Genomic DNA, 24,942 nt, shown 5'->3' with positions numbered 1-24,942 from the left:
AACCACACCATTCACATGTCAGCATTAATTGTTCTTCCCTAGGGGGAAAAAAAGAATAAGAAATGATCCAAAGAGACAACACAAGCCAATTTGCCTGGTTCCCATAGTACTGATAGACTGAGAAAATTAGGAGACAGGTGGCAAGCTCCTCCTTCCTACTCTGCATAAGAAAAGACTTAGGGACACTTAAGGATACTTGGCATATCCAATGTGAAATTTTTCCCATCAAGGAATTGGTTTAGAAGAAGGAACCCAACCAACCCAACCACTTTCCCAATTGTCTCAGATGTAAATAAATATGTATGTAATTTTTAGCCTTAAAAGTTCAAGTACTATTTTCCATCAATAAAATGATTCCCTATGAAACTAAAATAAGGGAATGAGGGAATAAGACTAAAATTTACCACCGAGTGCCTACTATGTCCCAGACCCTTTAGTTTAGTAATCTTACTTAACCTTTCAAAATAATCATCTGTTAAATACATTACTATCCCCAATTTAGAGATGAGGAAACTGAGGTTAGAGACGTTAATTAACTTGACCGAGGTCACTCACCTAATAAGTGGGAGAGCTGTGATATGGACGCAGATTTTCCTGACTCTAAAGTTTTTTTTCTCCTATTCCAATCTACCTTCCCAAGTTATGTAAGCAATTGTGAAAAGAAATTTTGTAAAAATATTTCTATACCTGGTATTCATCTGGGGTCCTGCAAGAGCATATGGAGTCTCCATGATAGTTGGTGAATGATTTATTCAATTTCAAATGCTCAGTATCCTAAAGACAAAATATTACTGAGTGGTAAAACACAAAAAATAAGAAACATGATTTAACCACATATTAAATTACAGACAAATTAGGTTATATAAAGTTTCTTCATCTATAGATTAATAAGATAAAATGGATGTGGGTTCTGATCATTTTCATACTTTATAGCTATTGTTCCCATAAATTGTTAACATTTATTCTTGGCAGCGAAACCTACCAATATATCTATTCATTAAGGAAAGCACAGATTCAGCCCCCAAGATCACTGTCTCAATTAAACGAGCTGGGTAGGGCAGGTAGTATTTAATATATGAGATTTTTACCAAAAGCCCCATAATATTCAAAAAACCACAAAGCAGCAGATAGGAACAATTGAGGCTAGATATTTATTGGGTCTATAATGAAGTCAACGAATCTTCAACCTTGTGAAGATGGAAGATACACACTGCATCCCGACAAACTGACTTGTATCAGTGCAAAATCAGTGGGCTGTTTATGGCTCCACATGCCCTCCTCTGGGTGTTCTTATCCACTCCCATTGCTTCCGCACCCATCTGTACACAGCAAACATGTAGCTTCCACCTCTCTTCTGAGTTTAAAACTCATACTTCTAATTGCCCGCTGGCTGTCTCCAGGTAAATATTATCAAAGCAAAATACAGACCTCGAGGTCCTTTCTTTATAGTTCAGTATTTCCTATGTCAAGTTCTTTAAGTCCTGTACATTCCATTTCAATCCTAGCAAAAAAGGATTGTCTGAAGTACGATAAGGGAGGAAAGAGTTATTAATGCAGGTGCAGAAGTCATTCAGAAAAGACTTTTAGAGAAAGTCAGAGGCTGAAAATATTTACAAGAACAAGATCCTACTGAAAGTGCCCTTGTAAACGTGACTAAAAAGCCGCTCGTGGAGATACCTAGACTTCATGCAACTTCTATGGATGCAGGTGTAAAACTCTAAAGCCCTTCTACGCCACCTGGTTGTCATGGGTAATGGCATTCAGCTTGATAACTGTAACTCTAGCTAGTACACAAAGTGCCATTTTTCTTCATTAAACAGTTAGAGTCTCAAAACTCCATCCATGGCTCTTCTTCCTTCATGCCGTAGGGTAAAAAAATAACGTTGATCCATTTCTCAGTTTAAAACAATACACGTGCAAGTTTATTCTGACAGTATCATGCAAGCAGTTAAAACTAGTGAAACGAAAAGCACACAATACCTACACCTAGCAAAACATATTCTCCTTGGATAATGGCATCACTGTGTATCAACTGGAGACCAACAGGTGATCCTTCCCTCTCCTTCCCTCTCCCCCATAAAAATGCTGTCTGTCCATCTCCACCGCCTTAGTCCTCTACCTCCCCAACTCTCACCAGATTTAGTGAGAAGTCCCCACAGTGCCGCTAGCAGGGCATTTCTACATAAATCGGATGTAATTGTTCTCCTGCTTAGTTGATGGCTCTTCTTTACACACAGAATAAAAAACCACCACACTCTGGCCCCGCCCTGTTATCCAACCTTACCCATCCCTTATCCACTCATCCTACGTTCGAATCGAGACGAACTGCGTGCATTCCCCGAGTGCGAGTATCTGCACAGGCGGTCGCCTTTAGGGGAAATCGCACATCCATCATCCTTCACCACCCAGCCCGAAGGGCACTTCCTCCACGAAACCATCTCCTAGAGACAAGGGGGATGTTACTCCCGCCTGTGTCCATACACAGCATTTTCACACTTTCTTGTTTTCACGTTGCTTACGGTAGACCACGGACTTCACACATTAACTGATCTCCTACCATGTAGCTGTCGGAGCTAGATGATGCGAGGAATGCAAGAACGAGCGTACAGGGTTGCAGTCTTCACCAAATATTTACAGTGAAAACTCTAAATGGCACGTTATTCACTGAAAACCTCTTTCGCATACGTACGCAAAAATGACGTCCAAGAAATTCGTGGTCCGCTTCTTCCTCCCACTGGTTCCCCTCTGCGTCATGAGCCCAGGCTCCCGGGGCGCGGAACCCACCACAGGGCCCTGAATGCTGCTCACCGGCCTTTCCCGGGCCCCGCCGCTGCCTCTCAGTGGCAATCGAAACACAAAGTCCCACTCACCACAACCTCCGCCGAGCCGGGGTCTGTTTGGTGGGCAGGAACACAGATCGGCTCCAAGGAGCGCCTCCGCCAACTCCGCCCTGGGACGTTAGGGTCGCGGGAACAAAGGCGGCAAACACAAGCCCGTGAAACCGAAGCTCGCGCCGCGCCAGCTGACTGGTCAGAAACCCGACCCATCAGGAAACAGGAAAGGGGTAGGAGGAGTCACGCACTGTCTCCGCGACGTGCTGTTGCGCCAGCCAATCAGCGCCCTGCATCGGTCCAGCGCTCGACCAATTCCAAGCCTCCTTGAAGAAACGAGTGCGCCACTGGCGCTCTGGGATCAGAATCCGGAGGATTTAAATACTTGATTTTTCGACAACGGTTAACTTCCGGGGTGGGGCGGGCCTTGCACACGCGCAAAGAGAAGCCCAGTCTGGTTGAAGGGAGGATGGCAGAAGCAAGAAGTGCTCTCCCGGTTGTTCCACGGCTAGAAGCAGGTGAAACCGTTTACTTGAACGGCCAAAAGAGAAGGAAAGTTAGACTTCTTCCAGTTTTTTTCCTGAGAAGCGTCCTCTTTTTTCAATAACATAAACATTTTTTAAAAATTGTCTTCATATATATGTATATGGCATATGGTTTAATTTGGTCGTGATAATTTATAGTTATCTCCACAACTAATGTTGGTAATTGGGCCTTCTCTGCCATTATCTTACGTGATTGTCGTAACAGCCAAAGTAGAGAAGTATTATCTCTATTCAACAAGGAAGGAAACTTAAAAATATCACACAGCTAGTTAGTGCAGAGTCAGGATTTGAAATGCCACTTACCTTCCTTTGGGTTCTACTTTTGGTAGTTTCCTGAGCGATATGGGACTGTCTTAAGGTCTGAACTGCTCAAAACTGTAAAAGTTATTAAAAATAAGGAAAATCTAAGAAACTAGCCAAGAGGAACATAAAGAGATACAACAATCTAATGTAATGCGGTATCGTGAATAGGACCATGGAACAGAAAAATGACATTAGGTTAAAAGAAGAAAATCTAAATAAACTATAGACTTTAATTAATGTACCAGTATTGGTTCATTAATTGTAACAAATGTACCATACTAAATACAAGATGTTAACAGGGAAAACTGTGGAGTATATGGGAACTCTGTACTATGTTCTCAATTTTTCTGTAAATCTAAAACTTCTAAAAAAATATAGTCTGTTGAAAAGAAAAAGGGCAAAAGGAGAGTTGAAGTAGTTAGAGGAGCTAATTTTTAACGACAATAAAATATCTTTTTTTGCTTAATAACTCAAATACCAAAAAGAACTTGAAACAATTTATTACCACTGGATTTACAAGCAAGATATACATTTATACTATGCATAGAGTAGATACTGTGTTCCCCTGAAAATAAGACCTGGCCAGACAATCAGCTCTAATGTGTCTTTTGGAGCAAAAATTAATTTGAGACTATATGTTATATAATTAATATATTTATTATATTATATTATACCCGGTCTTATAGTAAAATAAGACCAGGTCTTATATTAATATTTGCTCCAGAAAATGCATTAGAGCTGATTGTTCTGCTAGGTCTTATTTTGGGGATACACGGTACTTTTTCCTCCTTCCTCCTCCAGCTTTATTGGATAGTTTAAAGTTACATTTCTATTTTCTAGGACTTAAATTGCTTTTTCCATCTGACTTTTAAAAACTATTACAGCAAACGAAACAGTTATCTTAAGTGATACAGTATACAACAATAACATTTTAATTTCTGTGAAAATGCATTTCTCTGCAATTCTTGAATAATTCCAAATTACGCTAACTCTGAGCATACATGGGTTTTAGATTTAGTCTTTGTAAAAAAAAAAAAAAGACAAATGTGTTCTAAATCCTCGCCATCACCATCTGCATATCCAGCATCAATGCTGTGAAGTTGTTCCTATTTAGGCTTTTATCTAGATTTTTCTCACATAGACATCAAGTATGTTTGTCTTTTTATTTTGTTTACTCCCACTCAACTGTATGTTCTATGTAGTGCCTGATACAGATATTACTTGATGTTATTTGATAGCTACTGAGGTCAGACAATCCAAGGCCATCACTATGCTAAAATTAAAGTTGTTCATGGAAGCTCACAGAGACTTCCAGAATTGGTTTTTACCTCCTACATGGGTACATAGTCAAGAAACCTAGAATGTGCTTACTGGTTTCACTCAACTCTTCCCATTCATCATTCCCTATTCAGCAGTGGCGCTGAAACATGGTTCTTTAACAAAGCATTATATGTAACACCTCTACCAAACTAAACATAAATTTTTTTCATAGTGAAATGCAGAAAGTCGATTTTTTTCCCCCACCCTTTTCTTCCTTTTACACAGCAAGTAAAGCTCAGTGGTATGGGCGTAGCCTCTATCTGCCAACCTTTGGCCAGGCAAGAGTGTTTAGAGAAAATAATATAACCATCAATCAGGAAAAGGAGGGGCAACAAAGGAAAATAATTAAGGCCGTGGCCTCAATTCCTGTGCAAGGTGCCCTGACTAACCACAGCAATAACCACAATTGACTTCACTTATGTTGCTGCAGTTGATGGCTACATGACCAGTTTCACTACTCCTATAGCACTTAACTTTGGTGCAGTCTTTTCTAATGTGTCCAGATTATCTACAATAGTATTTCCGCTCATCTGCAGCCACGAGCCAGATGGCTGGTTTGCCACAGTTGTAACAGTATTGCTCTTAGGCTCCTTGCAGTCCTGGCAATGTAGCCACCTCTACTGCAATTATAGCAGGCATCCTCCTGAAGATCACAGTACTTGGCAAGATGACCAGACTCACCACAGCGATAACAGGTGACTGGAAGAGAAGATGAAACAAATGGGAAAGCTCTGTCCCAGGTAAAACCACCTCTGCCATGGCTTCTTACTCTTTGATCATGGCCTCCACTAGGAGGACATTCCCAGGCCCAATGGCTAGATTGTTCACACCTGAAGCACTCATTGCTGCTCATGGCTGCAGTCAGATCTTAAGTGTCTGAGAGGGTACAAAGAGGCAGAGACTCGGACCAAGTAGATACTTTTTTAATTGAATGAAAAGTAATCTTTATTTTAGGATTGGAATGACTCAGCTTTATATTTAGTATAGCTTGTAGGTGCCTAAAGCATTTATTCCCTAGCCCTTTGCTGTAACAAGCATTGGCTTTGGGGATTTGGCCCCAATTCTGCTGTTTAAGATTGATTTTCCTCTTTTGCATATTGCATATTATCATAAAAAAGATTGAAAGCATAATGAGTATGAAAGTTAATTAAAAGCTGCCCATATATTATTATTAGGCGAGGTGTATTAACAATTGACAGTGTTAATAAATGAGCAACACATTCATAGAGATTAGGGAACTGATTTGATAAATTAGAAAGAAAAGAAGCCTAGTGAAATAAAATCTACAAATGCCATACCAAGGACCTACTACACACTAAGTTTTGTGCTGAATGGTATGGAGAATTGGAAGAACATGACAAGCACAGAACAAGGAAGGCACAATTTTATAGGTGGGGTAATAAGAGGTAATTATCTAAAACAAATATGAATTATTGTTAGATTGCAGGCCAGTTTAAATAGACTGAATATATAGTATGCTATTCTTTAATCCCTATTTATATATATTTATGTTATTTCAGGACACTATGGAATTGCTGTGGTTATTGGCTCTAACAGGGAAAAGTTACCAGTCTTATTTTTCAAATTTGCAAATACTTTAATTTTCTTCACAGAACGACTTCCAGTATGTCATACTTTTTGAAAATGTGAGTTTGTTGCATAAACAAATACTATCACAAGAAAAATACTGTAAAGGGGGAAATTTGTCCAAGTGCTGCATCCTAACATATCAGTTGTCTTCATTTTCACTTTTTCCCTTTCGATCCTTGTGACATGTTCTTTATGATTAGACCAGGTAAGAGTTCAGTATTATAAATGTTGATATGCCTGCTAATAGGCTGGCTGTGGGAATTACAGAGCTATTGTTACCACCAGGAACGGGGAAGTTGGAATCAGTTAATCAGTTCTGTTACTTATTTACTACATTTCTCCAAGCACCCAGCTTTCCCTTCCTTTATTTACACTTCTGAACTAAGCTGGCCTATTGCTTTTTAAAAACAATGACAGCTTCACTTTTAAGGAACATCAAATTTTTAAGGGGATTGCTAATCTGTCAATTTAATCAAAATTCCTTTAAGATTTTTAAACCTTTTGTTAGAGGTAGTAACAACAATTTATATGTTATGTTGACTTATTTTTCAAAGCTTGGATTGTTTGGAATGAAGAGAATAATCAACACATATCAGTGAATTCTCTGAAAGTATTTGCTAATGTACCATCATCCTGATTTTGCATTCAAGCAAGCTAGCTCCTTTGTCGTAAGTTAATTGACCATATCTACATGGGTTTATTTCTGTGCTCTCTATTCTGTTCCATTGATCTATGTGTTTGTTTTTAGGACAATACCATACTGTTTTAATTACCATAACTTTGTAATATAGTTTAAAATCAGGCAGCGTGATGCCTCCTGCTTTGTTCTTTTTTCTCAAGACTGCTTTGGCTATTTGAGGTATTTTGTGGTTCCATACAAATTTTAGGATTGTTTGTTCTGTTTCTGTGAAAAATACCATTGGAATTTTTATAGGGAGTATATTGAATCTGTATATTGCCTTGGGTAGTATGGTCATTTTAACAATATTCTTACAGTCCATGAACACAGAATATCGTTCTATTTATTTGTGTCTTCTTCAGTTTCTTTCATTAATGTCTTATAGTTTTCAATATATAGATCTTTCACCTCCTTGGTGAAATTTAATCCTAGGTATTTTATTCTTTTTGATGCAATTGTAAATGGGATTGTTTTCTTAATTTCTCTTCTGATAGTTTGCAACAGATTTTTGTGTATTGATTTGGGGTTGCAACTTGACTGAATTTATTAGTTCTAACAGTTTTTTGATGGAATCTTTAACGTTTTCTATATATAATAATCATGTCATCTGCAAATGGTGACAGTTTTACTTCTTCCTTTCCAGTTTGGATGCCTATTTCTTTTCTTGCCTAATTGCTCTGGCTAGGACTTCTAATACTATGTGGAATAAAGGTAGTAGATCATGGTATATGATCCTTTTAATGTATTGTTGAATTTGCTAATACTTTGTTGAAGATTTTTGTATTTATGTTCATCAGGGATATTAGCCTGTAATTTTGTTTTGTTGTGGCATCCTTGCCTAGTTTTGGTATCAGGGTAATGCTGCCTTCATAAAGTGATTTGGAAGAGTTCCCTCCTCTTCTATTTTTTTGGAGAAAGATTGGTATTAATTCTTCTTTGAATAGTTGGTAGAATTCACCAGTGAAGACATCTGGTCTTTGATTTTGTTGGGAGGTTTTTGATTACTGATTCAATCTGTTTGCTAGTAATCTGTTCAGATTTTCTATTTCATCATGATTCACTCTAAATCTTCCAAGAACCTTGGAGTTTCCTTAAAAGAGTGAATCATGTTGTAACAATAATACATTGTCTGTATTCAAGGAACTCTAAATCTAGTATGGATATACACAATGCCCACACAGTGCTACAACAGAAGTAAACAAGGGACAGAGTAAGTGGGGGGGGGGGTAGAAGCACAAACAGGGGGCACCTAACCCAGTCTTGGGAATTTAGAGAGCTTCCTGGAGGATATAAAATGTGAGCTGAATCCTAAAAAATGAATAGCACATACCAGCCAAGAGACATGATCAAGAATGGGAAAATGAAAGTGTGGGAACAGATGATCTATCTCCTAAGGGCAATTATAATAAAGAGGACAAATAAATGGTGACAAGGTTCTATTTCTGAAGCCCCTAGAGAGTTCAGTTGGAAATTAACTATACCCTGGGAATAGTATGCAGGCACTGAATATATGCCCAAAAGACCTAACGTACTTGATGATAAACACATATGGGTAGGAGTGAGTTTTGAGGATAGCTCTTGTTACACACTTTCTGAGATCAGTGTTCTCATCTGTAACAGAACTTACTTTGAAGGGATTTTGTGAGTATGGAACTTTATCTCATAAGGTGTCAATACTGTAGAGAAAGAATGCAGATTTTGAAGCCATACATGCTGAGTTTGAAATTCATTTTGCTGTCTACTGCTTGTGTAGTCTTGAACAAAGTATTTCCACTTCCTGGCCTTGTTTCTCCATCTGCAAAATGACAGTACGAATTTCACTACGTACAGTACTAACAACATTATGAGGATTTTTTAAGGCAAGGCTGATATTTAGCCAACACACAACTGGTGAGACTCGATTGGCAGTTAAAATATTGAATTATTTTCATGAGTTGGTATATAGCTACTCCCATGAGCACTTCGAGTACCCTCCACCCCTCTCTTGGGACACCAAGGATCTTCCTATGATCCAACAATTGGAGGGTTGATACCCGGCACAGCAAATCCTGGCACAGAAATCTACAGACATTCTGATTGTACTGATCACTAAAAAGTTTGAATATCATCACAAAATAGGTAATATTAACTGAAATGCCTGGTACATAGTAGATATTCATCCAATTTATTTAATCTATGGATTCAATCTGTGGGTTTAGATAGGAAATTGCCCTTTACTGGGTGACAAATCCACTTATTCAACATATATTTATTGAGGCATATTATTATTGAAGGTCTGTTGTTTGCATTCAGGTGGAACTCATTGCTTCTCTACAACTTCCCAGGAGTAGGAACACCGATATAAGGCTAAGACAAAATGAATTTTGGTGGGAGAAATTAGGACCGAGGTGCTAAAAGTTAGACTGTCCGCTGTGGACAAGCAGAGGGATTAAATGTTCAAGCGTCAGAGTAGCGTGCTGTCTTTTATGAATCCTAGCCTCCATGGCTGGGCACGTGACTACCTGGTGTAGTTAGGTAGGTGTTTTGGAAAAGCTCTTCCACGTGTCTCCTCTCTCCACTACAGTACAACTCACACTGAACACTTCTGGTCACCAAGGTATTTGTGTTAGGCCGAGGGGGTGAGGTTCCCACACCAAGCATTTCTGTTGTAAGCCATTAAGTTAGGGGTTGGGTTGTTACACAGCAATAGATAACCAGACAGACCCAAACAGCCAATAAATAGTAAACTGTTCTTTTTCCTTGTTCTTCCTAGAAATAACTCCCTTGGCAGAAATGGGTATCTGTGTTTTACTTTTTAAAGTATCTTTTCACATTAGTATTTTCTTCAGTAGCCTGGTTGGCAGAAAGAAATGGGCAGGGTACAGGACTATAAGTACTCAACCGACTGTGGTCATAGTTCTATCCTATTGTCTTCGTTTCCGTTTCCTCATCTCCTATCTACTCTTTCAATCTTGCTTCAAATTAAATATAGTGCGTGATCTGCTTTGAGTTCCTAAGTCTAAAGTCTCCCTGTTGCCAAATCCAATTTATCTGTACTCATCTGCTTTGAACAACATTCACCAACTACATCACAATTCCACCCCAAACACTCCTCTTTGCTTGGACCGCCACATGCTTCTGGTTTTCCTCCTACCTTTCTGGCTCCTCCTTTTCAGGGTCCTCCTCCTCTCTCCAACTTTTAAAGGTCTGTGTTCACCAAGACTCATTCCTTAGGCTCCATTTCTTCTCTCTTACAACTTTTCCTTTATGCAGGGGGCAGGGAAACGGAGTTATAAAGGGCTTCCCATTGCAAGTAGAATATAATCCAAACTCCTTTCCATCACCAAAGGGCCTGAGTGACCTGCTGGAGCCTAACTCACCCACCTTCCATTGTCCCCTTCATTCAGAGTTCTGGTCTCACTGGCCTTCTCTAACACAAGCCGGTTCAGGGATTTATCACACACTTTTCTGTTTTTGGGGGGACACTGTACCCCAGTCTTGGCCTGGTTTTGCTCTTTCCTATCTTTGTGTCTTGGCTTAAATGTCACCTCTTCGTTGGTCTTCTCTGACGACCTTACCCAAATGACATCCATCCCTTGTTATTTTTTCCCCCTTCAAAGCTCACATTGCTGTTTGTCTTTATTTACTTATTCGTGTGTTGACTAGTTCAGGTCGCTGCCTCCCCGCTGGGATTTGAACTCCTCGCGAACGGAGACAATGGGGTCTTCTCTCCCGTGGGCCCCGTCCCAGACTCCAGTGCAGGCCTGCCACATGGCGGCGCAGAACGAAGGACCTGCGGCCTGAACGAAGAAGGAGCCGCAAAGAGCTGGGAGCAGAGGGGGCGCGACCTCGCACGTCGGCGCCCGAGCACCGCGGCCGAACCACCAGCGGAAGCCCGTCCCCTTCCGGCCGCGGCGCGACGCCTCGGCGGCCCCGGCGGCGAGCGCCCGCTCGGACCGCCCCTTTGTCGCCGCCCCGCCCCGCGCCTCCGCCGGCCGGGTTGCGCTCCGCTCCCTCCTCGTCCCGCCGAGCCCCGGTGTATGCTGAGCCGTTGCGGCCTCCGGCTGCTGCACGTCCTGGGCCTTAGCTTCCCGCTGCTGACCCGCCGGCCGCTTTTCCTCTGCCCTCACCGCCTCATGAAGCCGCTGGTTGTGTTCGTCCTCGGCGGTCCTGGCGCCGGCAAGGGGACCCAGTGCGCCCGCATCGTCGAGGTGAGGCCTGGGCAGTTGGCAGGCTCCTTGGGCTTGACCTGACCTGTCCCGTTGTGACCGGCCGTCCGCGCCCCCGGGAGCCGCGGATCCACGAACTACGAGTCCCGGCGACCATCGCGTCGCCCTCGTGGCGGTGGTCGAGGGTCCGCCGGCGCGCGGCATGTCGGGATTGGTAGTCCATGACTGCCCACCTCCGAGGGCGCCAGGAATGAAGGGGGACCGTTTGGGGTCGCTTTGTTCCTGCGCCCCTTGTTCCTCATATTTTGGGGACCAAGTTCGACTAGAGAGTGGGCTAGGAGAGGTATCCCAGGCGGGTCAGCCTCCAGGGGCCCCCAGCGCGCAGAGGTCAGTGTGTCGCTGGGTGTGGAGTGAAGGCGGCGGGAGCACGGATTTCTGTCAGAGGCGGTGTACGCCCACAGCCGCTTGCCTGAAGGGGACGCGGGGCTTTCCTCTCTGCCCCTGCCCGCAGTCTCTCTACATTGCTAACTGTAACCGGTCTTTCCCCCAGAAAGGCACCCCGGCGGACAGGGTGTCACGTGACCTGCCAGGGGCGCTTTCTGGCCCCTGCAGTGCAGCCCCGCACTGAGGCGCCGCCGGAGTGCTTGGTTGAAAAGCCGTAGAGCCGGATCCTGAGGTCGGGCTTCCGCCTGCGGCCCTGCTGCCAGCTCGCGCCTTGCTCAGCCTACGGCGCTTCCTCCCTCCGGGTCTCGGTTGCCCCCTCTAGAATACGAGAAGAGGCTGTGCACCCAGTTTTAAACTCAATGTAAAATACCTCCCAACTCTGAAATTGTGTTACTTTTTTTTTTGCTTCGAGGAGTGACGAGAGGACCAATTCAATTTTGTTACCAATTTTCGAATATATTCTTGGTTATGTGCAGTGACACTGAAGAGAAATGCTTATTGGAGCGTATGGGGAAAATTAGGGAGAAAAGGAAAACAAGATACGGAGCCACAGGAGAGGTGACCGGGGGTGCTGGAAAACACCCAAAGGATCCCTGTGAAACGGTCACCAAAAAGGTTTTGACCCAGAACTTCTAAAACAATTCCCTCTTTTGCATTATGTGGCTTGTGTTCGCTTTGGGCTTTTACTTCTCTCCTTTGTTCATACAATCCACTCCTGTCTTATATTTTGTTCTCTAAAGAGCATTCAGACAAAGTCGGGTGGTAAGATCTGCCTCATTATGTGTTCTGTTCTGCAGCTGTAGTTACCATTATTGATCATTTTTAGGGCTAAAAGTGGAATTAATTCAACCAAAAATAAGTAAACGTTTTTCAACTCATTTTTGTTGGTTCTTTTCACTTTTTAAAAGACAAGTGACAGTTGGATGATTCCAAGTTTTTGTTTGATGTATTGAAAATGACTCTCATATGTAAATAGCATGATAGAGGAAGGAGCGAAGACTTTAGAGTCAAACAGATACGGGTTCAAACCATAAGTCTACCATTTAACTGTGTCTTTAGTCCTAGAGAAGTTGTTATTTTTAGCTTGAGTTTCTCTGTAAAAAGAGAGAAATATTACCTATCTAGTATGGTATTTGTGAATGTTAAATGAAGTAAAATCTGGCACCCATAGATTCAAATAATTTTTTTCTCTATTTTAGACTTCCTGTTCTTAATTTATGAGATTGGTTATTTTTACTTTGAAGTAGTATTTTTAAAAATTGGTTTATGACTGTTATATTCGAATGCATTTAAATATTTTGTTTCTGAATCATAACGTGGCTTTATATGTCCACACCCAAACTAACAGTACCCATATTATTCTACTGGATTAAAAATAATCTACACATTCTGTAACTAGTTTTATTCTTTGTTCATTAATGGCTGATAATATTTTATTAGGTTGGTGCAAAAGTAATTTCGGTTTAAAAGGTTAATAATTGCAAAAACCGCAATTAATTGTGCACCAACCTAATAAACATGTTAATTATCTATTAGATTTCCACGATGAGATATGATGTGTTCTATAGTGTATTCTTATCCTATAAGATTTCAGCGATTATATGAGCTTAAACTTTTAAACTGCAATCTTTCATGAAAATAGTTAACTCGTGATTCCAATTACCATAAACATTAACTTGATATCTACAAATTCTAAATAGTTTATAATTTAGCAGTTGTTACCCTCTAGTTGACTAAATAAGCAATGGAATGTCTATGGTCAGTTAAGTTGGAGGGTTTTTTCCTTTGTGAGTCTCTTGTGTTTTGACTCAGGATTATACAGGCAAACATTAGCTGAATCTCAAAAGACTGTAATTTTTGGAACTAAATTTTTTTTCTATAGGTAAAAAATTGTATAAATCAAGGTTAAATTTCCCAACTGTCATGCCATTGCTAATTTAGCTCACAGGGTACCTGAAATGTGTCTGAAATAGAATTGTTTCTTTGGGAAAATTACATTGATTTCCAACCCTGTCTGCCATAAGAACATCTTAGGGTCCTGGCTACAGAATCTGAGACTACCTGGCTTTCTAATATCCTGGGGCACTGCTTTTAGGAATGAGGGTGGATGGAATTGGATGGAAGATGGTACTTGTTTTTCTTTCTGGAGGCGAATTCTACCCTGCTGCTTGCTCTCCCAGACCTTGAGGAAGAAAAGGCAAATCTGATACAGTATCTTTCTGAAAGTGTTCTGAACTGAGTAGAAAAGGTTTGAGGGGGGGTTTTAAGGTTGACTTTGCTCATTTATTTGTAGTAGTCATTTGCAATTTTGTTTTATTTTGTTTCTATTTTGTGTCCTCTCATACTCAGTTTGTTTTTGAAAATTAGCCATTTTCTAAACCAGTGCCAATCCTTTGTTAGAGTTCAGTGCTCAGGGTGGAATTATTATGGAATAACCTGTTACTAAAAAATCATGATGGGGATACTGCATCATTTTTGAATTTTTTTAGATTATGCTTTCTTTATATTGTTTTGGCCCAAGAAAAAACATGATGCTGTAACCTAAACTTGTCTTTGAGAATAACAGCTATAATTTTGCATGTGCTAGCTGGAAGGGATATTTAAACATCTTCACTTTTAAAGATGGTGAACATTTTGCTTACATAAACAAATTATGCTAAAGCTTATATCCATTCCAAATTGCTTTCTATGGCACCCAAAAAGCATTCTTATCATTTCTGTGTCATAACTGCCTCCAGGTTTTGTATGGGTAACTCATACTTTGGCCATCCTACCTACTGTGCTTAGTTAGAAAGTTTTTGGTAACACAGACTTGAAGCACGTAGAAATCAGAAACTTGATTTTTCTTATCTTTGTGTCTCAAGTGTTGAACATTGTGCCTGGAACATAGTAGGTGCTTAATTATTCTTTGAATGAATATTTTTAGAGGACACTAGTTTGTCCTAAAGATGTTTAAAAAAAATTACATTTGATCCCCAGGGGGCGCCCAAGTAGTAGCTCTCCCAATTTTCAGGACAGAAGTGTTTGAGACCTAGCTGTGTCTTACTCAAATTTTTCATGTAACACTTCTGTTTACTCTCATTGAATAAATGGTATGGTTGTGATAATCTGTTGAGCTCCTAATTACAAATCCACGAAGCAGATTACCGCTCATAGCTAGATAGGACGATCCACTGAACATCTTATAAGAATAGGCCTTTCTGTCTCCTTTGGATGGTATAGAGTGGAGTAAGACATTGTTTGTTTGTTTGTTTGTTTTAATAAAAAAGAAAGCTTAAATTATCTGTAAAAGAGATAGTCCGCAGAATTCTTGACTTCTGAAGCACTACCATATCATTAAAGGTTGTGACAGCATATTTTTGTTAAGAAATTAGAGGAGGGGAGATTATATTTGGATGTTACTATCCTTACTTTTGAAACCTTCCTCATTTTTTTGCCTTTCTATATTTTAAGTTACAAGAGTTACAAATTTATTGGGAAAAATTTAATCTTCTCTAATCCTGAGGTCACTAGAAGTAACTGTCTGGTATTAACTTCTTCCCCCTCTCTTTTTTCCTAATATTCTTACAAATGAAAATGCAAAAATTCTTTTTCATCTCCAAATGGGATTATCTGTTTTCTACTGAATGTGTCATGGATATCCTCTCAGGTCTTTACATATAGATTTAATCCATTCTTATTAGTAGCTGCAGAATCTTCTATAATATGGATGTTACATAGCATGGTTGTACCATTCCCCTATTGATGAACATTTAGGTTAGTTTCCAGGAATTACTTTGCTACTGCAAACAGTGCTTCAGTAAACTTCCTTGTAAATATAACATTGCGTATGGATACTTTATAAGTGATGTTCCTAAAAGTAGGTGTGTTCCTAAACCTAGGTCTAGGATGCCTTTTGCTCAAAATAATCTGCATACCACAGAGGCACACCTTAGGATGACTTGCTCTGAATCCCTACATAGAATCGCTGAATCTGAGTATGGGAGCATTTTTAATTGATAGTCAGATTACTTTTCAAAAACATTATTCTTATTCTATTTCTTTTTTTTTCTTTTTTTTAAAAGATTTTATTGGGGAAGGGGATCAGGACTTTATTGGGGAACAGTGTGTACTTCCAGGACTTTTTTCCAAGTCAAGTTGTTGTCCTTTCAATCTTAGTTGTGGAGGGTGCCATTCAGCTTCAAGTCCACTTGTCATTGCTAGTTGCAGGGGGCGCAACCCACCATCCCTTGCGGGACTCCAGGAATTGAACTGGCAACCTTGTGGTTAAGAGCCCACTGGCCCATGTGGGAATCGAACCGGCAGTCTTCGGAGTTAGGAGCATGGAGCTCCAACTGCCTAAGTCACCGGGCTGGCCCCATTCTTGTTCTATTTGTATTAGCAGTGTATGATTCTTTTTATTTTTTTTTTTCAGTGTATGATTCTTTACCAGCACTGGATGATTATCAGTCATTTTCATTATTACAAATTTGTAAATCTAAAGTTTTTCTGAGTAAATTCCTCATTTTTTCCTAGAAGCCCTTTAAGGTGAAATGGCATAATTAGACTTAAAAATTTTTTTCCCTGCACTTGTCATTTATTCAGGAAACATTTTTGAGTGCTTGGCACTGTAATACCGTGTTTCTCCAAAAATGAGACCTAGCTGGCCCGTCAGCTTTAATGCGTCTTTTGGAGCAAAAATCAATATAAGACCCAGTATTATTACATTATATTATATTATATTATACCCGGTCTTATATTAAAATAAGACTGAGTATAATATATAAATAATAAAATATAATATAATACCGGGTCTTATATTAATTTTTGCTCCAAAAGACACATTAGAGCTGATGGGCTGGCTAGGTCTCATTTTCAGGGAAACACGGTAGTTGTTGAGATGAATAAGGCACAGACTCTGCTGTCAGGAGTTTAGGGTGAGTGGGGAGACTAGAAGTTAATCATTGACTACTACAAGATCTAGTGGTAAGTCCTATGATAGAAATGTACTGTTTGGACAAGGGACATTTAAATTTCCGACCAGTGGGTCAGGGAATTCTTCCCAGGGAAGGTGATATTTATGAGCTCAATTTTGAAGGACAGTAGGAAAGAAGCAGCTGGGAGATATGGGAGAGTGGAGAACACTCCACTCTGCAGGGATGTAGGCTTCTAGGGCTCTCAATTTAGAGTGGAGATAGACACACACTTAATAGAATCTCATGAGAAAAGATATGAAAGGTTTCTGTAAATATTAAAGTTTAACATGAAATTGTTTTAAAACTTGTTATCTTTTAGTTTTGCCTCCCTAACTAAATTGTAATGTTTTCAAGGGTGGGGACCTTGTCTTTCCTGTGTTTTGTTCTTCTACTGTATAGTGTTTGAAAAACCTACTTATCCTTCGGATCTCAGCTTAATACAGAGATTCCGAAAGTTCTTAATTCATGGTGCCATTGGCATCACAAAAATAACGTCTTCCAAAAAGAATGTGCCATGATCTAAAGTTGAAACTGAACTACCCTGAGCTGCTAGTTCACAGGATACCTAACAGACATCACAAATTGTTCTCATTAGAAATTTAAACCTAGGGCTGTGCTCCAGGCACTTTGACATACAGTTTGGGAACCAAGAGTTTCAATGTTGTTTCTCTCTCTCTTTTTTTTTTTTTTTTAAGATTTTATTGGTGAAGGGGAACAGGGCTTTATTGGGGAACAGTGTGTACTTCCAGGACTTTTTTTTTCCAAGTCAAGTTGTTGTCCTTTCAGTCTTAGTTGTGGAGGGTGCAGCTCAGCTCCAGGTCCAGTTGCCGTTGCTAGTTGCAGGGGGCACAGCCCACCATGCCTTGCGGGACTCGAGGAATCAAACTGGCAACCTTGTGGTTGAGAGCCCACTGGCCCATGTGGGAATCGAACCGCAGCCTTCGGAGTTAGGAGCATGGAGCTCCAACCGCCTGAGCCACTGGGCCGGCTCCTCAATGTTGTTTCTTCAGTGAAACTGGCCCTCACATGTTTAGACAAGGTCAGATTTCTCTATTATGTGCTCTCAGAGCACTTCATCACATTTATCGGTTTGTAATTCTGTTGTCCTTTATATAACTTTTATCAGTTTGTAATTCACCTTCATTTTTATGATTATTTGATCATCTCTCTGTGATATTGTAATTTATAAGAAAAATATATGTTTGGTCATTCAGATTACCAAATATTTCTCATTTATACAGTCATGTGTGCATAACGACAGCTCAGTCAGTAACACCACATATATGATGGTGGTCCCATCAGATTATAATGGAGCTGAAAGCGTCCTATTGCCTGGTGATGTAGCAGTCCCTACTCACGTGTTTGTGGTGATACGGATCTAAACAGACCGACTGCGCAGCCAGTGTATAAGATTTGGTAATGATAAGAAATGACTGTGTTACTGCTTTATGTATTTACTATCCTATACTTTTTATTGTTATTTTAGAGTATAATATTTTTACGTATGTAAGAAAGGGCTTGCTGTAAAGCAGTATGCTGTGTTATGCCAGCAGCAGCCTCCTACATATCGTGTTTAGCACATCTTTTGTGCTTGATTTAACCTCATGTTGTTTTGCAGATTTACTGTAGCCTAAGTGTACAGTGTTTATAAAATGGACAGCAGTGGACAGTCATGTCCTCGGCCTTCACATTCACTCGCCACTCACTCACTGACTCACCCAGAGCAACTTCCGGGCTTGCAGGCTCCAGTCATGGGAAGTGCCCTATACAGGTGTACTGTTTTTTATCTTTTATACTGTATTTTTACGATACCTTTTCCTTTTCCTGTTTAGATATGTTTAGATACACAAATATTTACCATTGTGTTACAATTGCATACAGTATTCAGTACAGTAACATACCGTACAGGCTTGTAGCCCAGGAGCAACAGGCTGTGCCATACAGTCTAGCTGTGCAGTAGGCTGTACCATCTAAGTGTGTGTAAGTGCTCTCTGTGATGTTCACACAATGACGAAATCACCTAACGAGGCATTTCTCAGAACGGATCCCCATGAAACATTTCTCAGCATGTACCCCCATAGTTCAGTGGCTGTATTTAAGCATGACTAATTTGTTCTTCATCCACAGTTCCTGACCCACAGCTCCCAAAACCCTTAACATTTCCTGTTGAGAGTGACAGAAGAGTTTCTTGTTATGTTAATGAGGTGCTTTTTGGACCCCACCATAGGAAGGGGTTTGCTTGCCAGGAGAACCAACCATGTGATTAGGGGGTTGGAACTTTCAGTCCCACCCCCACGCTCACCGCTGAGTGGAGAGGAGAGGATCTGGTGGTTGAATCAGTCACCAATGGTCAGTGATTTAATCAATCATGACTATGTAATGAAGCCTCCATAAAAACCCAAGAGGACTGGGTTTGGAGAACTTCCAGGTTAGTGAACACATGGCAATTCATGGAGAGAGGCACAGCCTGGAGAGCATGGAAGCTCCCCTCCCTTTCCCCATACCTTGCCCTACGCATCTTTTCCATCTGGTTGTTCTGAGTTATATCTGTTTGCAATAAAGTGGTGATCTAGTAAGTAAAATGTTTCTCTGAGCCATTCTGGCAAATTAATTGAACCCAAGAAGATGGTAGTGGGAACCTCTGATTTATAGCCAATCGGTCAGAAGTACACACATTACATTCTGGACTTTCAACTGGTGTCTGAAGTGGGGTCGGGGGACAGTCACAGTCATAGGCCTGAACCTTTTACCTGTGGAATCTGATGCCATCCCTGGGTAGACATTGTCACAACTGAGTTGAATTCTTGGACACCCTGCTGGTGTCTGAGAATTGTTTGTTGGTGTGTGTGTGTGAGGGGGGACCCATATTGGAATTTGGTCCAGGAACCAAACCCAAAAGATTCCCCCATTAGACCATAAGCTTCATAAGGGTGAAAACCCTGGATTTCTAAATTTACTCTTACATCTTTAGTGCATAGCACAATGTCTGGCATAAATTAATGTCAATGAACATTTCGTAAACAGATTTAAAAGCCAGTCAGATCTGGGTTCCTACCTCTTGGTGAGTTATTTAAATTTTTCGCTTCTTCACTGAAAATTTGGGATATTAATCTACTTTGCAGGGTGATTGTGAGGATTAACCAAGAGAACTCATGAAATAAAATGTCTGGCACAGGGTCTAATACGTGTCAGATACTTCATATATGTTAGCATTTACCCTGCCCCCCTTGCCTGTTGTATGCTTGAGTAGTCAATGGAGGAAATGTGTTAAATAGTGTAAATAGCTACACTATGGGAGGCATTCTTAGTTACTAGAAAAATTGGTTTGAAAAGACACGAATGAATGTTAAAGTGTCATACCTATGTATTGTGTATTGGGCAATATATAGATTCCAGAGTCAGATTGTCTGGGTTTGAATCTCACTCTAACATCTACTATGTGACCTAGCCAAGTCATTTAATCTCTCTATGCCTTAGTTTCCTCTTCTATAAAATGGGAATAATAATATATAGTATCTACCTCATAGGGATTTCGTGAGAATTAAATGAGCTAATATATGTAAAGTACTTAGAGCAGTGCCTAGCACATGGTAAGTCCTATATAATGTTAGCTATTATTGTCATCATCATTATAACGTTTTTCTGTGTGAATTTTACCTACTCCCCTGCCCCCTTCTTTTGAATTGAGATCCCCCCACACCCCGCTTTGGAAGTTGTGCAGTCTGTTTTTAGTGGTTACCCTACCCTAGAAATTTTAAACACACACGTTGTTTAACTTAAATCTAATATTAATATTTTTATTCTCTCCAAACAATACAAATACCTTAGGACAGTTAACTCTATTTTTTATCCTGTTCTGTTTTCCAGGATTTTAATTCTGTACTGACTTTTTAAAAATTCCCACACGTGATACATTAATGTTTTATATAAAACAAAGATGTAATGTTTGTTTAGAATAGCTCACATGCATACCAGTTTCTTTATTCACCATTTATTTTTGTACCTCAGATCTTCCTTCTGAAATCGTTTTCTTTTTTCTTCAAGTATATCTTTTAGAAGTTTCTTTAATCAATCATGGACTGTGGTTAGGAATTTTTCCTGTTTTCTCTGAATGGTGGGTTTCTTTTTTTCCAGTTCAATCACTGAAGATGTCATCCTTCAGGGGTCCAGACTTTATGTGGAACTCTTTGATCTGACCTCTAGTCCTATTTAGACCTTAGTCTTTGTCCCTTCCCCCAACTCTGTGGCTCATCAAATCAGGCTGAGCCATCAGTAATTTGGGGGTAGGGAATATCGCTCGGGGCAGCCACAACTCTAGCACTTATTCCTCTGGATTTGTGTTTTCTTGATTTATCTAAATCTGAGTTACTCCTTTAATTTTCTGCCAGCTCAGTCATGCATTTAAATACACACTCACATCCAAGTAACTACATGGGTGTGCTGGGCTGGGAGGGGTTTCTCTGAATGTGTGTATATATTCCAGCTCCATCAAAATTAGGCAGGACACCTCTGCCTAAGTCTATCCTAGCTCAAAGGCCGTCTTCAATATCGTTTTTCTTCCTTATACTTACTCCCTTTGAAATCTACTTGATTTATACTTGATTAAAGTTTCAGTGACAACACTCGGTTAATGTAAACACTGTGTTTAGATGCTAATGGGAGAGGACTGCTGTCACTGAAGACCTCCCAAAGTCACATAGGCGTGAGTATCATATTGTAATGGTTGTCCTTCTGAATTGAAACTCAGCATTTCAGAGAAGTTGCTGTAGCAGTGGGACTTGTAGACCAGATAAGAGAAAAAGTGTGGACACATGGGATAACCATCTTATTCTTAACCGTGTTAGCTGGATCACACGGACTATTGTTAACCTTACAGCTAAAACTTTTAGCCCAGTTGCCAAATGAAAATGTATTTGCTCTAACATTTCAGTTGCTTTAGCCTGACAAATCAAATACATTTTTACAGACTACACCTGTGATACGAACATTTAGAACTTAATAAAGAATAGGTGTGACTGGATATATTTATTGTTTGTCAAGTTTTATGTTGCCTGGTGAACAAAGCTAACAAAACATCACTGTGGTAAAGGGAAAAGCACCAGTTGTTACCTACCATTCTCAGAAACATTCACTTTGAGGGACTGGGTTCCATGAAACATGTTCCATGCCTTGTTTCTATTAGTCTTCTCCAGAAAACCCCTAAGTTGGTTCTATTCATCATTAGGACATATCCTGTATCAAGAAGCTATTAAGTATGCCTAACTTGCTGCTAGAGAAGACTGCTTCTCTGCCTACTTTATTTGGAACTTCATAATGTATTACCGTTTCCCCGAAAATAAGATCTATCCCGAAAATAAGCCCCAGTTAAGATTATCAGCCAGACGACGCATTTAATACATTATGACGATATTCCAGAAGAAGATGGCATGACTGTATTTGAATAAATGTAGATTGTTGTACATGAAAAAATAAGATATCCCCTGAAAATAATCCCTAATGGAGCAAAAATTAATATAAGACCTGGTCTTATTTTCGGGGAAACATTGTAGTCATTGATGTTTGCTATTGGAAAGTATTGTGTTTAATTTGACCTATAGGATTTACCTTTATAGTTATGTATGGTTTAGGTAGATAGGTAGATGACAACATGAATTTCTATTTTCTTGGTGTCTCCTGGAAGTAGAGAGCCCAGATAATGTTTGATTATGTAATTGGGAATTGACTTAATTAACCTAAATGGTTAATTTAGATTTTTAATTAAATAGTGGAAATTTTTATTTGCTACTTAATTACTGATTATTGAGTGAGACAAGTAGAAATAGTAATGGTGTCAGAAGTGGAGAAAGGCAAGAATCAAGCAAATCAATCAAGAATGGTCAGAATGTGGCTGAATTGGTAGGTCAAATATGCCTGGCTCTTTGTTTATAAAATTCCTAATCTCATCTCCATGCTAGAATACAACAAAATGATAAAGTCCATCAACTTTGAGTCTTCTTTTTAATATTTACCAGCAGGTTCTGTATTCATAGGCCATAGTAGCTTGAAAGCAAAAGACTCTATATCCATGTCTGTTACCTAAGAATTATCCCCAGGGGCCCACTGTGGAATAATAGTCACTGAGAATCAGACCTAGTTTCAAGCTCCAGTTTCCTCTCCACTAACTGACAAGTGAGCTTATCTCAGTTTCCCCTTCTGTAAAATGAGGGGTTTGGAAGGAAGGTAATCTTGCCAGCCATAAAGCAGATTTGTATCCCTGACATCAGTGTTAAATCCAATACAGTCATGCTTAAGAGGCAGATTATCCAAATCACTATGAACATGTGTACCTTCATTGTCATTCTATGCTGTATATAAATGAAAGCAACAAGGAATTGTATTTATAAATTCCTGCTGTATTTCATGTTTACGTAGAACTTCAGAATGGTAACAAAGACTGTCTAAAGGCAAGAAAAATAGCTTTTTGAATTAGAATAATTGTGCATTTATGTGTTTTTTTAATTAAAAATATTTAAGAAATGGGATATTAGGCCTTTGAAGTGAGATGTTTGTTTGAATCTCAGTCTACAATCTATGGCTATATTGCTTAACTTCTGATTCTGTAACTTCATTTGTAAAGTGATAATAATGCCAACTTCACTGGATTGTTATAAAGATGAAATGTTTAACCTTTAAAGGAATTGCCTGACTTCCAAAGTGGCTGCACCATTTTTCATTCCCACCTGCTGGGTATGAGGGTTCCAATTTCTCTGTGTACTGGCCAACTCTTCTTATCTGTTGTTATGTTTTAAACGGCCACCCTAATGGGTGCAGAGTGGTATGTTATTATGGTTTTGACTTGCATTTCCTTGATGACTAATGATGTTGAGCAACTTTCCTGTTTACTGGTCATTTGTATTTCTCCTTTGGAGAAATGTCTATTTGGATCCTTTGTTCTTCCCCCCCATTTAAAAAATTGTCTTTGCTCATTTCTTAATTGGTTTATTTATATTTTTATTATTGAGTTATAAAATTGTTTATGTATTTTAGATACAAGTCCCTTATACAGAAATATGACTTACAGATATCTTCTCCATCCTGTGGGTTGTCTTTTCATTTTCTTGGTAATGTCCTTGGAAGCACAGAAGATTTTAATTTTGATGAAGTCTTTATGTCTAGCACATTGTATACTTTCTATTGCCTATGGTGCAGAGATTAAAAGACTGATAAGTGAATCCAAGGCTACCAAAGAGGTATAACTGGTTAAGTGTCTGTATTGTGCTTGGGACTGAGAGTTGGGGATGAAAGAGAGAGGGGATAACGTTTAGATGGAAATAAAGAGTGGGAGTAACAGATTCTTATTACTTCCTTGACTGATTCTAGAGTATAATTGGGTCAGCATTACGTCAGACTAGTGGAACAGCAGAAGTTGCCTGTTTCACAGAATGGTTTCCAGCATTCTTCCTGTTGTGTAGTCATGGCAGGAAAGAAAATTTTCCATACAATTTTCCCATAAGGTTACCACTTTTTAATGAAGGACATTTCTCATACATGAAGAAGTGAGGCTCTAATCAATAATCAGGGGTCTCTTACAGTATTCTCTTCTACATAATAAATGGGTACAGTTACCTGTGGCCAACAGTAAATCCCAGGCTGGGCTGTGCCCATCAAAAATGTGTATTCTTACAGTGACTTTAACTTTAGATTCAGCAAAATGAATTCATGAAGGTAAATGTTATACCATTAAAAATAAATGTACTGTTATACTTTTTAAAGCCAAATAATGATTTTTCTCACGCTTTCTTCTATTAGCACAGGTTGATGAACTAAAAAGGAAGATAATTGTTTGTTTCTAAGCAAGATTAATTTTCTCTAAAAAATTAGTTGAGAGAGGTTGCTTGGCACAGTTAAGTTCTGAAAGTGTTCCAAGGGGTTATTCTGGAAACTAGAAGTAGTGTGGGTATATTGCCCTTGCCATGAAGGTGTCTTTTCCAGAAGATGTTGCTTATAATTTTGAACTCTAGTGTCTAGAGTAGGGCTTCATTGAAATATGTTTCCTTTTAAACCTTTGCTGCTGTGCCTTTTGGATCCTCCAACTGAGTGTGTCTCTAAATTTCCATCTGGTTCTAGGCTATAAAACTGGACTGCTTT

General features: G+C 39.6%; 2 protein-coding genes and 1 pseudogene across 7 annotated transcripts in view; 1 reads left to right on the top strand and 2 right to left on the bottom strand.

Annotated features, from left to right (window-relative positions):
• The window catches only part of STIL (STIL centriolar assembly protein), a 54,122-nt gene extending 43,354 nt beyond the window's left edge, over positions 1-10,768 (bottom strand). The window contains exons 1-4 of one of the 3 annotated variants that reach the window (XM_081056562.1): positions 10,402-10,768; positions 8,896-9,063; positions 2,871-3,362; positions 688-774 (exon numbers count right to left, since the gene is read on the bottom strand). In XM_081056562.1, coding sequence (XP_080912688.1) covers positions 688-731 — 44 coding nt within the window. In that variant the 5' untranslated portion in view covers positions 732-774; positions 2,871-3,362; positions 8,896-9,063; positions 10,402-10,768. Of the gene's footprint in view, positions 1-687; positions 775-2,870; positions 4,419-8,895; positions 9,064-10,401 lie in introns of those variants that run through there. The other 2 variants (XM_081056561.1, XM_081056563.1) reach the window with 2 other exon arrangements.
• On the bottom strand, positions 5,345-5,852 carry LOC308501520 (CCHC-type zinc finger nucleic acid binding protein-like; annotated as a pseudogene). The gene has a single exon. The product of its transcript is annotated as a CCHC-type zinc finger nucleic acid binding protein-like (transcript).
• A 454-nt stretch (positions 10,769-11,222) lies between the features above and the next one.
• CMPK1 (cytidine/uridine monophosphate kinase 1) overlaps positions 11,223-24,942 on the top strand; it is a 32,121-nt gene continuing 18,401 nt past the window's right edge. The window contains exon 1 of one of the 3 annotated variants that reach the window (XM_081056564.1): positions 11,223-11,458. In XM_081056564.1, coding sequence (XP_080912690.1) covers positions 11,288-11,458 — 171 coding nt within the window. In that variant the 5' untranslated portion in view covers positions 11,223-11,287. Of the gene's footprint in view, positions 11,459-11,851; positions 12,476-24,942 lie in introns of those variants that run through there. The other 2 variants (XR_013993818.1, XM_081056565.1) reach the window with 2 other exon arrangements.

Source organism: Rhinolophus hipposideros (assembly GCF_964194185.1).
Source record: "Rhinolophus hipposideros genome assembly, chromosome: 8".
NCBI lineage: Eukaryota > Metazoa > Chordata > Mammalia > Chiroptera > Rhinolophidae > Rhinolophus > Rhinolophus hipposideros.
This window is presented reverse-complemented; position numbering and strand designations above follow the sequence as displayed.